Source organism: Mustelus asterias, chromosome 2, assembly GCF_964213995.1.
Source record: "Mustelus asterias chromosome 2, sMusAst1.hap1.1, whole genome shotgun sequence".
Lineage (NCBI taxonomy): Eukaryota > Metazoa > Chordata > Chondrichthyes > Carcharhiniformes > Triakidae > Mustelus > Mustelus asterias.
Window position 1 is genome coordinate 135,155,990 of NC_135802.1, and position 16,921 is coordinate 135,172,910.

The 16,921-nt window shown below is 43.0% G+C and overlaps 1 protein-coding gene across 1 annotated transcript in view; it reads right to left on the bottom strand.

The window, feature by feature from the left end:
• Nucleotides 1-7,557: 7,557 nt before the first annotated feature.
• The window catches only part of mboat1 (membrane bound O-acyltransferase domain containing 1), a 117,403-nt gene continuing 108,039 nt past the window's right edge, over nt 7,558-16,921 (bottom strand). The window contains exons 12-13 of the mRNA XM_078228828.1: nt 14,931-15,082; nt 7,558-8,723 (exon numbers count right to left, since the gene is read on the bottom strand). Of these exons, the coding sequence (XP_078084954.1) occupies nt 8,567-8,723; nt 14,931-15,082 (309 nt within the window). The 3' untranslated portion in view covers nt 7,558-8,566. The remainder of the gene's footprint in view (nt 8,724-14,930; nt 15,083-16,921) is intronic.

Here is a 16,921-nt window from a genome sequence, read left to right on the forward strand (position 1 = left end):
CACAAAAGAGGGGAGATAATTATAAGTTGCAACTGTACAGTTTTACCTTCATTTGTATCTGACCTTTTTTATATATTTTTATTGAAGATTTTTCTGCATTTTTACAAATAACGCAACAAACCCTCAAGGATTGGCATAATATGGCATAATCAATTTTCCACAATTACATACAGAAAAAGACAAGGCAGCACTAACGCAGTTGGTTCAGATTATTCATTATTCATTGAAAATGGTGCCTCCAAAGTGAAAGGATGTTTCAGAGATTGGGGGAAAACAGGATAAAGCCGTGAATACATGACATAATGGTGCGTGCCTTCGCCTGCAGGTTACTAGAGACAGAGCAATATAATTTATGGAAAGCATTATAGGAGTAATTCAGACAACGCAGGGCCTAACGTTTCGTAGGATCCAGAGCAAAATACTTGCTTAGGCTCCGCAGACAACAGGATTTTTTTCCACTAGGGAAACCTTAGCACCAAGAAGAAGGGCCATTTTATTAAAGATAAAGTTAACAAATCTTGGAAAAACTGCCAATGCAGCTGATCAAAAGGCAACAGGGAGGTACATCAAACACTGCCCCTTTCAGTTTGATCTGTCCCTTTACCGTCCAAGAAGGGTTTCTTGGAACAAAGCTTTGTCAACCTTCTCCCACTTAAGAAAATACACACCCTTCCCTCCTTTGCCAGGGCAAGTGTCATACAACCAACAAAACTAAGGAGATCCACCATAAGTGAAGGATATTTTTCTGCACTGCCAATGTCAGGATAACTTCTCAAACTCTTCAAGGATACTAAACCACCAGGATTTAATTTGGACACAATGCCCAAAGGCAAAGGCAAATAGGAATTGTATTCCTATTTGGCACAATAGGAATACAATAGGATAAAATCTGTGTCGTAAGCTTAAAGTAATACAGACGGTGTGACATTCTAGGCTAAGTCTCCCCTATTCCATCAAAGGAGCATGCTGAGGGATGCATTCCATTTAAACAATTGTATTCCCCACACATTCCAGGATTTTCAAAGTAGCTTCTGCCATTGTGTATTCAGCCAAGGAGAATATAGAATACTGACACAGTAATAGAAAAGGTTGGTCAGCCAAAGATTCTCATGCCATGCATAGGTGCATGCCAAAGCATACTTCCTCCATTTCCAGCTATACCAGGGGCTCCATTGATACAAAACAATGACTTTGCCGAGGATGTGCGCTCTGTCTGTAGCTTTACAGGAGTCCATCAGAGATTCTTTGACCTCTAAGTAACAAAAATACATTTTTTTAAATTACACAACACCAATAGTTCTAAAAGGGTTTTCCTCACCAGCTGAGAGAACTCACTGGGCTATACCCACAACCTCTACCCCAAACCATCCACCCACCTCCCCACTGCAGTGCTGCTTATATTAGCCATGATAAGAATAAAGGATACCATACAGTCATGGAGTCATAGAGGTTTACAGCATGGAAACAGGCCCTTCGGCCCAACTTGTCCATGCCGCCCATTTTTTTAAACCCCTAAACTAATCCCAATTGCCTGCATTTGGCCCATATCCCTCTATACCCATCATACCCATGTAACTAGCTAAATGCTTTTTCAAAGACAAAATTGTACCCACCTCTACTACTACCTCTGGCAGCTTGTTCCAGACACTCACCACCCTCTGTGTGAAAGAATTGCCCCTCTGGACACTTTTGTATCTCTCCCTTCTCACCTTAAACCTATGCCCTCTAGTTTTAGACTCCCCTACCTTTGGGAAAAGATATTGACTATCTAGCTGATCTATGCCCCTCATTATTTTATAGACCTCTATAAGATCACCCCTCAGCCTTCTACTCCAGAGAAAAAAGTCCCAGTCTATCCAGCCTCTCCTTATAACTCAAGCTATCAAGTCCTGGTAGCATCCTAGTAAATCTTTTCTGCACTCTTTCTAGTTTAATAATATCCTTTCTATAATAGGGTGACCAGAACTGTGCACAATATTCCAAGTGTGGCCATACCAATGTCTTGTACAATTTCAACAAGACATCCCAACTCCTGTATTCAATGTTCTGACCAATGAAACCAAGTATGCTGAATGCCTTCTTCACCACTCTGTCCATCTGTGACTCCACTTTCAAGGAGCTATGAACATGTACCCCTAGATCTCCCCAACGCCCTACCATATAGTACATACCGCCATTATAAACGCAAGCATTATAAGAAGGATAAATACCGCACAGCCCGAGTACCATACAACCTACCCAACACTCTCCTCAACACTCTTTAAGGATATTAAGCTACTAGGATTCAATTGTGACACAGGGCCAGAAGCAATGCAGATAGTTCCCCCATGCCACCTTGCACCCCTGGCATAATGAGGATCTGATGTGGAGATGCCGGCGTTGGACTGGGGTAAGCACAGTAAGAGGATCTAGCAGGATCAAAGGTGTCTTAAACTTGGAGCAATTAAGAGAACACACTGAGGGATGCACTGCATTATAAACAAATAGAGATCCCTGGTTTTCAAAGGTCAACAGGTGAAATTCACCTCAGTACTCATATGCTGGATCACCAGTCAACATGATAATGCATTTGCATGCATTTAAATTGATTTAATGGGCTGCATGCCCAAACTTACCGGCATTTCCCTCTTCACCACTGCGTTTGCCCGTCCAGATTCGGCACGAAACAGACATGCTCGGCAAAGGTCTGATTCGGGTGCTCCAGCTTCTGAGGAGGTAAGTTCGGAGCTTCCGGCGGCTCTCTGACTCAGATCGGTGTGGTGGTGGAGTGGTGGTGGTGGGGGATGGGGGGGGGGGGGGAAGGAAGGGGGGAGGTGGGTCTGATGACTCTCTGTTGGGGGGGAGGGAGAGGCAGGTCAAATGGCTCTCTGGTGGGGGAGCAGGGGGATCCACTGCCACTCTGCATGTGATCGGTGTGTGGGGGGGGGGGGGGGGGGGAGAGGGGGAGAACGGGGGCCCACTGCCACTCTGTGTGTGATTGGTGGGGGAGAAGGGGGGCAGGGGGCCGCGATCAGTCTGGGTAGCAGGGGGGTTTAAGGGGATAAGGGGGTCAGTTATGTTGTGGGAGTGGGGAAATGTCTGTGAGAACCAGGGGGAGGCATTGTCCGGCCTGGGAGTGATGTGGCAGGGGAGCGTTTTAAAATTGTTTTTACTGCGCACATGCAGTTGAAGGCTCCGATCAGAGCTGCAGTGTTTCAGGCACGTTAAGCACTGCCCACAGACTTCTAGTAGCTTCAGAATCGCTACTATTTTTTCAGGCAGAACGTATATGGGAGCGCCTGAGAACGGGTCTAAAAGTCGGATTTGAAACAGTTTCAAGTCCGCCCAGAACTTAGAATTAAAATGGTAAAATAGGGTCCATTGTGTTTGAACATCCGGGGTAAGTGTGGGACAATAAATAATTCTTATTTTAAAACTTACAAGAAAGCTTAGTGTTGGAATCATTTAAGTGGGACAATCCCTCTCTGGGTAAGAAAACACAAACTCTTACATATTAATATATTGATCACACGCTGTAAAAAGCAACCCATAAATATTGTCCATGACACTAGTAACACCCATCCGGAGAATTAATTTTTAAAAATGATCCTTTAGCTGACCACAAAGTGACTTTCTCCCACACTCCCATCAGACTTTCTCTCTTCCTGTAAGGAACTAACCAGCCAAGATCAAGAATTTGAGCGGACAATTGCAGCTGTGACCTATGTTCCGTTACTGTGTGGTCTCAATGAGGCAGAAAGGTGCTGGGGAGCGGATTAGGACAAGGGAGACCAGAGTTCCTGCTGAATTTAACAACAAGAACTTATTTTTTCTTCCATTTTCCATTGAACAACTGGCCAAATGGGCAGGCTAGCTGACTGCTAGGCAGGAAAGCCAGAGGTTAATTTTGACAGCTAGCGTTATGTGAAGGAGTTGGGGAATCTACTCAGCAAAAATCGACAAGCGATTCCTTGATTTTGAAAGTTTCCGGCTCGTCTTTCACTCCATGTAAGATCCAGTTTCCTTTGCCACCTATAATTCTCGACTACCTACATCAGGGTTCATCGGTTATGCTCTCAGTATGCTCGCCCTGGACAGTCATGGTTTCAAAGTGGATTTGCTTTCGCTTCAAAGCCAGAGGAATCACCAACTGGTAAATGGGTTGTGTGGATGCTGTGGAGGTAGCCTCTAAAGGAAAATAAACTCATGGTCCTGCACTCAGGCATGGAAAAGCTGCTTTTGATGTTCAGATCAATGTGCGCCTGCCGTAGATAGCAGGAGGTGGAACTGAGATGCTCATTCTGCTAAGTTTCTGCCCAGTTTCAGCACATTGATGAGAGTAAAAAATTGTAAAGTGTTCCAGTGAACATTTACAACTATGAATACAGTATCTGTTACACCATGTTTATTTTGTCAGTACAGGATACTGCTGGTGATCTTTGCTGGAAAAAGTAGTGAGAGGTCACACGACATCAGGTTATAGTCCAACAGGTTTATTTGAAATCACAAGCTTTTGGAGCACTGCTCCTTCATCAGGTGAAGACTTTCTTTAAATTTCTGTGGAATCTGCAATTGTTTTTAAGAATGCTTGCAAAGAACTTAAAGTTTGCATCAATTGTAAAGGGACCTTTCCATGCGACCTGACGATCCTTGATGTGGAAGCCATATCAACAGGAAGGAGGCTAAGATACGGACACATGTGGCCAGGTACAAAGGAGAGCTAAAAGCAGAGGAGCTGGAGGATGAAGGCACTGATACAGACACAAAGCGACAGAAAGCAAAACATACCAAATCCTTGCGAGGAGGAGGAGCAAAACATTCTTAGGAATAGGTCAGATATTCTGTTTGGCAGAAAAGGATTCAAGAGCTCTTGGAGGCAATGTGTGAGCTGGCTAACAAAGGTCTGAAACCTGGAAAGCTGTGTGAAATGCTTGGAAGAGCTGGGTGTTTTCCTAACAGTGGCCAAACTGTGAACACAGGTGTTACTGGATGAAAAGGATGTCTTGAAAGTTACACCATCAGGGCTGCTGTGACTCGAGGGAGAAAAAGTTCTGCTTTGCTGATGATAATCGTACCTGTGAAACTTGGAGGTGAAAGCTATTGACAGATAGGACTCCTGACCTACCCTGCATGAAGGAAGAACAAACTCGGTCGCTATGCAATGAAATGCATGCTAAAGAAGAATTTTTATGATTGTGTACAACAGATCTTTGAAAGCGAAATTTACCTTTGTATATTAAGTTATCATTTGCCTGAATTCATATTAATTTGCATTGGTTTTGATTCACATTAAGGTATCAAAGATACAAAAAGTGAAATCTTGTTGGTAATTTCTTCATTTGAGGGTAATTTGGTAAATTTGGTTTATGGTTTTCCTATGGAGATCGTAACACGAGTCATTCAGTGGAGACTGAAAACAATCTCATCCTGTCTGTAAATAAACCTGCAACCTCACTGTGGCCTACCCTGGCTTAACCACAAAGACCCATGAAGTTTGCAGATGTGATTGGGTACATTGTCTCTGCTTATGATACGACTTCCTCAAAATATACTTCCAGGCCACAGAGTCAGACTAGTGCCTTATTCAAAGACACACCAATGTGCTTTGTGGATGATGTTGGAGGTTGAGAGAAAAAGAGAGAACTAGAAAGAAATTGATATGACTGTAATGCTGAGCAGAAGTTCAATAATCCCAAAATCGAGGGAGTTGAGCTTGCAAGAAAATAAACTCAAATTGAGCTGTGAACCCCTTTCTGTCTCCATCGTACAAAACTGTAACTCTCGCATGAAGCTGCTGTACAACCACATCAGACTCCCAATAATTAAACCATTTTAAAAACCAAGATTACAGATACTGAAGAAGAAGAAGAAACTGCGGGTATACATTGCCTTTTATGCTTTAAGACATCCCAAAACACTTTATAACCAATGAAGAATTTTCCAAATATAGTCACTGTCGCCAATTTGCTAGTAATGTCCAATAAACAGCACTGAGATAATTGATCAGATTTTTTTCTTACATATTGGCTGAGAGATTAATATTGGCCAGGACATATGGAGAGTTCACCTGCTCTTCAACATAATGGAATAGGTTCTTTTACATCTGCCCAAAAGGGCAAGTAGGGCTACAGTTTAATGTTTAGTCTGAAAACCAGTACACCTCAGTCAATGTAGCACACCACTCGCACTGCAAGAAAGAAAAGAGATGTGACAACTGGCGCAATGCTAAGAGGCAAGTTGCAATGTGGCAGCCTATTACGAACTACATCAGGGCTACCTCCTGAGATTTCTCAAATTGAGATACCAAAATGTTAATTTAAGTATTTTCCTATAGTATTTTCTTTTCTCTTATTGCTGCAAATTGCTACATCTTCTTGTAAAAGGTGATTCTTTTTTGTATTCTTCACAGTGAGTGATGTTAACGATGAGGATAGAGAACATTCCAATGCAAGTATTCATTCTTAATCGGTCAAACATGGAGGAGGAATTCTCAGGTGTAAAACATCACTGCTACAATAGAGAACATTCTGGCAAAATAAATTTCCAGCAAAGCCAGGAAATAGTTGATGGCCACAAAACAGTTGGATACAGAGCGAAAACACTTTCTACTCAATAACCCATGCTTCCCACCATCACCCACATAAAAATGGGCCATGCATCTTCAGGTGCAATTTGCACAGGAACAACAAATGGAAAGTCCCAAGCTCAGAACAGAGGATTAAGTTTCTGGTACTTAGCATGCAATGCTAGCAGTTTTAGTCAGTGATGCTTCATTACTTCAATGGTCACAGGACATCTTTGGAGGATTTCAAGTCCTTCTATAATACGAATAAGACATTATTTTTGGAATATATTGCTGTTTATTAATCCAACAAGCCATATTCCTGAATTGTATCAAATTTTAAACTGATGGAACAAAACTAAGTGAGATTGCTACTGTTAATGCTTCAACGATCTTTTAAGGCTTTGGTCAAGTTTATTTCATTATGTAGGGAAGAGGAGGAAACCAAATTCTGCAATGTTTCCGCATCATGTTTGTTTCTCTTCCCGTACCTAGTGGTGCACAAAGCAAACTTGCATCTGTTCCTATAGTGATGTTTTTCTGGAACAGGTCGCTAGCTTGTGGCCAGAGACTTCCAGCTTGAGGGACGCCACTCTGCATTAAGCATGGTTTACCAGGAGTCTTTCCCACCCTTCCATTGCTGTGTTGGATGGATTTTGCAGGTTGAAACTCAACCTGTTGGCTACGTCATGAATGCACCTTTCTTGGCCATCAAGTCCTGGAATAGGACTCAAACCCAGAACTTCTGGCTCAGGGGCAAGGACGCAACCCACGCCGCCACAAAACTTCCTTCGCCCCATCTTGTACATGGAAATTAATCTGCCTTCATAAACCCAGTTCCCTTATCATCCCTGTAAAATACCTAGATAAAGAAAGAAACGCATTTTCAGCTGCAATGAACAAGGCTTTGGGCATTAAATAACATAAATAAATAATTTTAATATATAAAAATTATTGGCAACATCAAGTTTTCTATAATTATAAAATCTATTAGCAAAACCATGCATAACGCTTGTACTTACAAACGGTTTTGATTTTATCAAAGATTTTACAAACAAAACAGAACATTGAATTATTGCAAGTTTGGTGACTTCATATTCAGCACAATCTGTGGAACCATTTGCCCCGATCTCAATCACTGTACTTGTTTAGCTCCTATCCTTCAATGAAACAATCCGTCACTCTGGATTGCACTGAATGATCATTTTCCCAGTGCAGGCCCCTTTTTAAACTTGTATGTGTTCTTCATCTGGCTAAGGTACAATGCTATTTTAAGGGGCTCCAGTCAGCAGACCCGCCTTTTTCAGAACAGTCAACCTTTTGTCCCCAAGTTGTGACCTCTCAAGACCAACCACTCCGCTTAGAATCCAACCCGAAGGCTCAAAAGTTATCAAATTACAAATCTATAGATTGGCATTTGTGGGTTTGGCTGTTTGCTAAGGAACAGAAAACCAATGGCACAAATGCTTTATGGGTAGAGGGAAAGAATGTCACCTGGTGAGGGGAAAGGTAGTAAGAAAATATGGTAGATTAACTTCAAATAACAATGGGAAACTATAGGTTTTAAAGCAACAGCGTTAGTATTTTAACAATCTAGCCAAAAAAAACTTGAACTATTACTCAACTTCAAGACTTCATCAGCAACTCTCTGGTAGCTGATGAGAGACCATTTATATATACACATACCAATGTCGAAAAATTCATGGGACAATTATACCATTAATACCAGAATAAAATTCTCAACAAGTTGGCAAATGACAGCAATGCCTGCATTCTACAGGCACCCACATGACCCAGTGCAGCAAGAGTAGAGTCAATGACAAGTGGCTGTCCAATGCAGGAATCTTTGTATAGTAAACAAACATATACTTCATTAAACCTTTTCATTCATTAAATCTTCAGTTGGACACTCTTGAGATTAAGACCGTCCAGATACAAACTGCTGGTTCTTTTCTTTTCCGCACCGCATCAATAGTTTTGCTTTTGCACCTCTCGCTTCCAAAATACTTCACTTCTGCTGAGTCACTACTGCTCCTTCTTGGGCTGCCGGCGATTGGGGGCTGGGTTATAGGAGTTGGCCTTCAAGGATGCTGGGCCAAATTGTGTAATACTCTTCTGCCTCTTGGCTGCCAGAATTGGCAGCACAAGGACACACAGAATGTGGAAGTGAAAATACATTGACCTTCAAAACAAAGCGACAGAGAGAATTTATTCAGTGTGCATCTTCGACAAAAGAGCCAAATGGCCCCACACAATAAAACCATTCAGATTTCACATGCTACAACAATCCTGCAGTTTTACTTATGTACAGCGGATTCCACGTAAGAGGTGTTCTTTGAAAAATCGAAAGGTCAATGCTCCAATAGAAGTTTCCAGAGTAGCAAAGAAAGAGCAGAGGCTGAAGAGGTTGGGTCGTTAAGTATGTTCAAGGCTGAGATAGACCAATTTTTAATCAGCAAGGGAATTGAGGGCAATGGGGGTAAGGTAGAAAAGTGAAATTGAGGATCCATCACGATCTCATTGAATGGCAGAGCAGACTCGATGGACTCAATGGCCTATTTCTGCTCCCAAGCCTTATAGTTAAATACTTCATTACCACACTATTACACTTGTGGCCAAGATCCTGCAAATGCACCATGCTAGGAGGCACTGAGCCCAAATGATCTTAGCCTCAAGTCAAAGAATCTTAGCCACAAGTAGTAGGTGCTTGCTATAACTGATGCCAAGTAGAAAGAGAGAGTGAAACGATCTAGTCAGGATCTTTGTTGGTAATCATTACCCACTGAACTCTCTTCATTCCCACTGGAAAATGGTAAGCAAGGATAGAATTGGATTGGTGCTCTATGATTCAATTATCCATTGTCTGAATTTACATTTACCACTTGGCTGAAGAACCAGAGAGTATTAATATCCCATTAATATCTAGATGGAAAAAATGTTTCTGTAGATTTCAAATGAACACTACAAAACAAGAACTGAGATGCTGGAAAAACTCAGCAGGTCTGGCAGCATCTCTGGGAAAGAAAGCAGAGTTAACGTTTCAAGTCCATTTGGCTCTTCATCAGAACCAGAGAGGGAGAAAATGTTAGATATTAAACTGTAGCTATGAGAGACCGCAGCAAGGTGTAGCAACTTTAACAACAAAAGACGGATGGCCTGGTGTGGGAAGGGGAGAGGGGGGTTGCACTGAGGTAATACATGTGTGGGATATTTTAAAAAAGGGTTGAGGAGAAAGGTCACAATCTAAAGTTGTTGATCTCAATGTTGAGTTCTGAGGACTGTAACCTGCCTAATCGGAAGATGAGATGCTGCTCCTCCAGCTTGCATTGAGCTTCACTGGAGCATTGCAGTAGTAAGAAGTTTAACAACACCAGGTTAAAGTCCAACAGGTTTATTTGGTGGCAAAAGCCACACAAGCTTTCGGAGCTCCAAGCCCCTTCTTCAGGTGAGTGGGAATTCTGTTCACAAACAGGACATATAAAGACACAGACTCAAATTGAGTCTGTGTCCTGATATATGCCCTGTTTGTGAACAGAATTCCCACTCACTTGAAGAAGGGGCTTGGAGCTCCGAAAGCTTGTGCGGCTTTTGCTACCAAATAAACCTGTTGAACTTTAACCTGGTGTTGTTAAACTTCTTACTGTGTTTACCCCAGTCCAACGCCGGCATCTCCACAGCATTGCAGTAGACCAAGGATGGACATATGGACAATGAGAGCAAGGTGCTGAAGTAAAATGGCAAGCAACAGGAACGTTGGGTTCATGCCTGTGACTGAGCAAAGATGCTTCACAAAGAGGTCACCTAGTCTGCATTTAGTTTTCCCAATGTATAGGAGACCGCATTGGGAGCAGCGAATGCGATAAGCCAAATTGAAGGAAGTGGCAGTGAAATGCAGTTTAACCTGAAAGGAGTGTTTGGGGTCTTGAACAGTGAGGAGGGAGGAGGTAAAGGGGCAGGTATTGCACCTTCTGCAATTGCAAGGAAAAGGTGCCATGAGAGAGGGATGGGGAGTTGCGTGAGGGAGGAGAGGCCTAGGGTGTCACAGAGGGAGCAGTCCCTGTGGAATGCTGACAAAGAGGGTGAGGAGAAGATGTGGTTCATGGTAGCATCATGCTGGAGTTAGCATAAATGGCAGAGGATAACCCTTTGAATGCGGAGACTGATGGGATAGAATGGTTCTGGGAGGAAGGGGAAAGGTGAAGGCAGAGGTTTGGGAAATGGGCCCAAATCAGATGAGTGTCCTGTCAACCACAGGTGGGGGGAAAATGTTGATTAAGGAAAAACACAGACATATCAGAAGCACAATTTTTGCAGGTGACATCACCAGAACAAACGTGATGGAGGTAGAGAAACTGGGAAGATGTGATGGAGTCCTTATAGAAAGCAGGGTGTGAGGAACTGTAGTTGAGGAAACTGTGGGAGTTGGTGGATTTGTTATGAATATTGGTGGTCAGTCGATCACCAGAAATGAAGGCAGAGTAAATGGTGACACCAGCCCAATATCCTGAGAGAGTCAGGAAACGAGATCCTCGTTTCCCAATTTTCCTGCCCCCTCACCAGTGATGTAATGAGGTTCCTGCCCAGAAAGGGTGGGAATTTCATTTCAATAAATTTAAATATTATTAAAGGGCTTCCCAGCCACATGATCTCCCCCTGAATATTCACATTCCAGTGATATGACATCATGCTTGGGCAGTGCGTCCAATACTGCCATGATGGTGGGGGAGGGGCGAGTAGAAGTGTGCTCCTATTGCTGCCATGGTGTAGGCAGGGCCACCCCAATGCTTGTGGGAGGTAGTCTCCATTTCTGTTCGGGGCTGGGGGGGGGAGTAAGTATATTTTTAGTGCCCATCGGGAGTCCTTTAAAGACGGTGGTCCAATCTCTGTGGAGTGGACCTTGCTGGCTCTATCAGGCCCTGTCCTGCCAAAGTGACGACACAAATCATGTCCTCAGATTTTCTGTGCACTAAGTGCCAGAAAATCTGATCTGAAAACTCAGCTGCACATCTGGAGAGATATACACCGGTTTTCAGCCAGAGCCTGACATTCTGAAAATTTTGATAACATTCTGCCCAGAGAAGTCAAGGAACGGCAGGGAAATGTCAGAGATGGGTCATAGTGAAGGTGAGAGTGGGACAGAACTTGGAAGCAATATTGATAAAATGTTTCCAGGTCCAGGCGAGAGCATTTAACAGCACTAATAGGGCCCGATTTTACCGTCATGTTGCGCACATTTTCAGGCGTGAAAACGTGGGAAAGTCTGGCGTGAGGCGAGTAGCGCAATCCGCGCCCGCCTCCGCGCCGGTTCCCCCTTTACCAAGGGCCGAAAATGGATACCGTCGGGACCGCGCCCAAAATGGGCACGTCGTCAATTTAAATGCATTTGCATGCATTTAAATTGACTTAACGGGCTGCACCGCCAAACTTACCGACACTTCCCTCTTTACCACCGCGTTCGCCTGTCCAGGTTCAGCGCGAAACAGACATGGTCCGCAAAGGTCGAATTCGGGCCTTCCAGCTTCTGAGCATCCAGCGGCTCTCTGCGTCATGTCAATTGGGGGGGTGGGGGAGGTGGGTCAGATGGCTCCACTCAGATCGGTTGGGGTTGGGGAAAGGGAGGCAGGAGACCATTAATGTTGTGGGGGTGGGGCAATGTTTGTGGGGACCAAGGGGAGGCATTAAGTGGCCCAGGAGCGATGCGGCAGGGGAGCATTTTTCTATCTTTTTTTCACTGCGCATGCGCAGTTGGAGGCACCAATCGGAGCTGCAGTGTTTCAAGTGTGTTAAGCCCCACCCACAGACTTCTGCAGCGCGATTCAGAATCGCTGCTATTTTTTCAGGCAGAGTGTGTATGGGGGCACCTGAGTATGGGTCTAAAAGTTGGATCTGAAACACTCCCAGTTTCAAGTCTGCCCAGCACTTCGAATGAAAATGGTAAAATCAGGCCCATAATAGTCATCAATGTGATGGAAAAAGAGCTGCGGGAATGGATCTGTGTAGGGCTAGAACAATGAGTGTTCCACACAACCCACAAAAAGACAGGCATAACTGGGGCCCATGCAGGTACCCGTAGCTACACCTTTTATTTGCAGGAACCATAGAATCCCTAGAGTGCAGAAGAAGGCCATCCGGCCCATCACGTCTGCATTAATTCTCCCATCCAGGCCTTCCGCCCTATCCTCGTAACCCTGCATATTTACCATGGCTAATCTACCTAACCTACACATCTTCGGACTGAGAGGCTATAAAACAAGACTGAGCATAATACAGATGCGGAAGTTAACCAGAAAGTACAAATCTATTTGGAGTTTGGTCCGAAATAATGTTCCAACTCTCAGAGAGTTAAGTTGGGCATCTGCTATGAGGAGCCCACATCTGGCCAAAAGTGATCTAAACTGGAACTGGCTACATACGATTCAGCTGAAACTGATCTGTAGTCAACTCGGGGTCAGTTTTGCTCGCAAATATTAAAAACTGGCTGCCCTTCAGGTTTTCTGGTTAAAAGATTTGGCACGCGAAAAGCAAGTTATGTATAGAAAGTGATTTTATTTTGTCTGTTGGATTCTAAGTTAAGTTAGACAATAAGTTGGAACACTGCATTCCCTGGGATGTCTGACAATTACATCAAGTCACATCAAAATTAAATATCTCCATGTTCTCCAAGAACAGTTCTCACAAGGAGTCTGGCAGGACAGCAGAGCTACCTTGTTTACAAGGTAGAAATGACAATCCACTCACACCTCGCACTATTTATTTATTTAGGTCAGGGTGCTGTAAGTGGGCAAAGTCACACAGTTGCCATCGCTGCATGGTTCACAGTTGAAAACAGGAGCAAAAAGCAAATCTATTGCTTGTTTGTGAAGCAGTTAAATTGCTTACAGCTGTCCTGCAATTTACATTTTCTTGTACAGACTGTAAACAGCTTCCACAGGAGCAACAGTGCTAGTCGACATGCTGCATATAAGAGTATATTACTGCAGTACCGTGAGTTTCACAGTGCCCATCCAAGTCAAACTCCATCTTAAGGTGGATAAGATTTCCTCTGATAACTATGAGAGCTACTGAGGGAAGGCACTGCAGTTTGATGAGGTGTTGTGAACCATCAGGGATGAAACTGTACTGCAGCACAAAGAACGGACAACAGTACAGCACAGAAGCAGGCCCTTTGGCCCATCAAGTCTGTGCCAACGTAGATGCCTCTCTAATCTAATATCTTCTTGCCTCTACATGGTCCATATCCCTCTATTCCATGCTTATTTGTGTCCATCCAGATGCATTCTGAATGGAGGCTTAGTGGTTAGCACCGCTGCCTTACAGCGCTAGGGACCCGGGTTCGATTCCTGGCTTGGAACACTGGGTCACTGTCTGTATGGAGTTTGCACATTCTCCCCATGTCTACGTGGGTTTCTTCCGGGTGCTCCAGTTTCCCCACACAGTCCAAAAGATGTGCAGGTTAGGTGGATTGGCCATTCTAAATTGCCCTTAAATGTCAGGGGGGCTAGCTAGGTTAAGTACTGTTATGGGGATAGAGCCTGGGTGGGATTGTGGTCAGTGCAGACTCGATGAGCCGAATGGCCTCCTTCTGCACTGTAAGATTCTATGATCCCACGTTGTTATAGAATCTGCTTCCACCACTTCCTCCGGCAGAGCGTTCCAGTCATTCACCATCCTGTGTGTGAAAAACTTGCCCCTTACATCTCTTTTAAACTTTCCGCCTCTCACTTTCAACCTATGCCCCGAGTAATTTACCTTTCAACCCTGGGAAAAAGATTCTGAATATCCACTCTATCCAAGCCTGTCATAATCTTGTAAATCTCTATCAGGTTCCCTTCATCCTCCAACGCTCCAATGAAAACAATCCAAGTTTGTTCAACCTTTCTTCATTGTCCATATCCTCCAAACCAGGCAACATCCTGGTAAATCTCCTCTACACCCTTTCCAATGGCATTATTTATCCATTCCTACTTGCTCCAGAAAATCGATTTTACTGTCCCTGGACTAGGGAAATAAATTATTGAATTTGCCTAATTCCCTGGTCGCTATCAAGCTCATATATGTGGTTATCTGGCGACAGCCTAGGAAAAATAACTGATCAACACTAAATCATCCGGGGCAGAGTTGGAGCAACTCTTGGACATTTGAGATTTTAAAAAATGGCTGATATTTGATTTGATTTATTATGAACCATCATTCAAAGGACAATAAATAAGGGTGCTGGCTAGTTTTGCAGCCAAACTTAAAAGTGGTGTGCATTTTCTTTGAGGGAATAAAGAAAGGGGGAAAAAAATTGCCCGTATAAAACTGTTTGCAGGTACAATTTTTGATCTATTTCAATGCTTTTATTTGCCGCCTATCGACAAACATAAAATCAGCAAGTAGGTCCACTTACTTGTAGAACTCGATTGTGGGTTCTATAGCCAGTAGGAGGAAAGGTGTGACTATATAGCAGAGGGCCAGTTGGGTAGAAGCCCAAGTGACAAAATCGTAGCCAAGTTTCATCATCTTGGAAGAAAGGAAGTAATGTCTGAAGTTGCTCCTCATCTAAGCAAACAAGAATAGACTGAGTACAAGATTCAACAAAATTTAAATTACTTCAAAGTTTATTTGTTAAGAATACATACTTTCAAAATAGCCACTTAGATTAGTAACTTTTCATGACAGACAAATGGTTGCACAACATAGACAACTCTGGTTCAACATACACCAGAGATTTCATCCCATGACCTGCTGCCTCCAGCTGCCCTTGCCTGTCAATCAGCCTCAATTCTCCATCTTCAATGTTTTCATATTTTTTAAATTTGCGTATGATTTTTCTCCGAGTTCATAGAAATGTCCAGGTGCTTAACCTTTTATTCTTAAAAGGCCCCAGGGAAAATCCTTGAGGGATAGTAACTTTAAGATATAATTACGTTGAACTTTGGAGTACAAAGCCATGGGATAAGATCAAATACACACTTGTCGGGGGGTGGGGGAGTAATCATTGTAGGTAACAGCTACTTTCTACATAGCAAAGGAAAACAAACAAAATGAACATGTGTGTCCAACCATTGTAATACCTGTGTGTAATACCACCTGCGTAACTAAACCCTGCAGTGCAGAATCCATTTGTGGTTTGAAAGGCAACCAAGCCATCAAACACATATTTCCCAGGACAGCTTTGTAAACAAATCCTGCTGTAACGAGTCCATTAGTGCCCTTGAAGACAGCAAAGCCATCAAACTAAAATTCCCAAGAATAGTTGTGTAAACAAGCATTACAGTACAGAATGCATTAGTGCCTTTGAAGACAGACAAATGCTTAGGCATCTTTCAAAGCCTGCAAACAGCCAAATAGATGGCTGAAGCTAAACAGATGGATGAGATGTTCCTTAAATAAGGAATGGAAGCCATACAAAAAGTTTAGACAATTATCCATTGATCTCATTGCTTAAAAAGGAATGTGATAAGTATTTGAAAAGAGGCAAAATGAAAAGGATTGATGGTTGGAGAGTGAGTTAAAGGAGACAGAGCCACCAGTGGAAGCCAATGATCTCCTCGGTGTTGTTATTTCTATCATTCAATTATAACTCACCACTATGGAGTGATTTAGAAATGTTGGTTCTGAGTTAGGTTTAAGGCAACATGCCCAGATAAGTATCCTAAATACTGAGCATGCTGACCTATATTCGATCTCTTGGTTTGGTTCAGTTCGGCCTGTGTCATCGGTTTTGATACATGAGATTCAAGTACAGATCAGTTGTGACTGAATCTCCCAATTCAGAGTTGTTACTTTCTCACAGAATCTGATCCCAAATCGAAGTCCAAGGAGTTAGAGCATAGAGAGATGGAGATCGTTAAAAGTGTCAAATATTGGGAAGCCTGAAAGCACCCAAAAACAGACATTATACCAATTCCTACAATTTACATTTGATGATGTGAATTATTATATGTGATTATTACTATATGGCTCTTGAATTTTAACAGTGTTGCTTTGTTAGTGTGAAGCCATGAGTTGCCATTAATGCTGTTCCAGGTGATTGACATCTGTCATAAAGCTTTGAACAATAATTCCAAATTGCCATGCAGCTTAAGCAAGAGAAGTCATCTTTGAGAATCTAACAGGATTGGTGAGTCAGTTCCTGAGAGGATTATTTTTTCCAAGTTCCTCCCATCTTTGATTTTTTCTCTTCCCTGCCCTCAATTTCCCCTTCTGTTTGCAGGTAGCTTCTTGGTTCTCAGAACGACTTGCACAAAACCACAAACATGCAACAAAATTTGCAGACAACACACGATCAATTGTCATGCAAACAACCCTCCAGGAACAATATGGAGCCAAAGCTGAAAAGCCGAGTTTTTGTACCAACTCGTACCTGAAGACTATGCGCGATAACACAATTTCCCA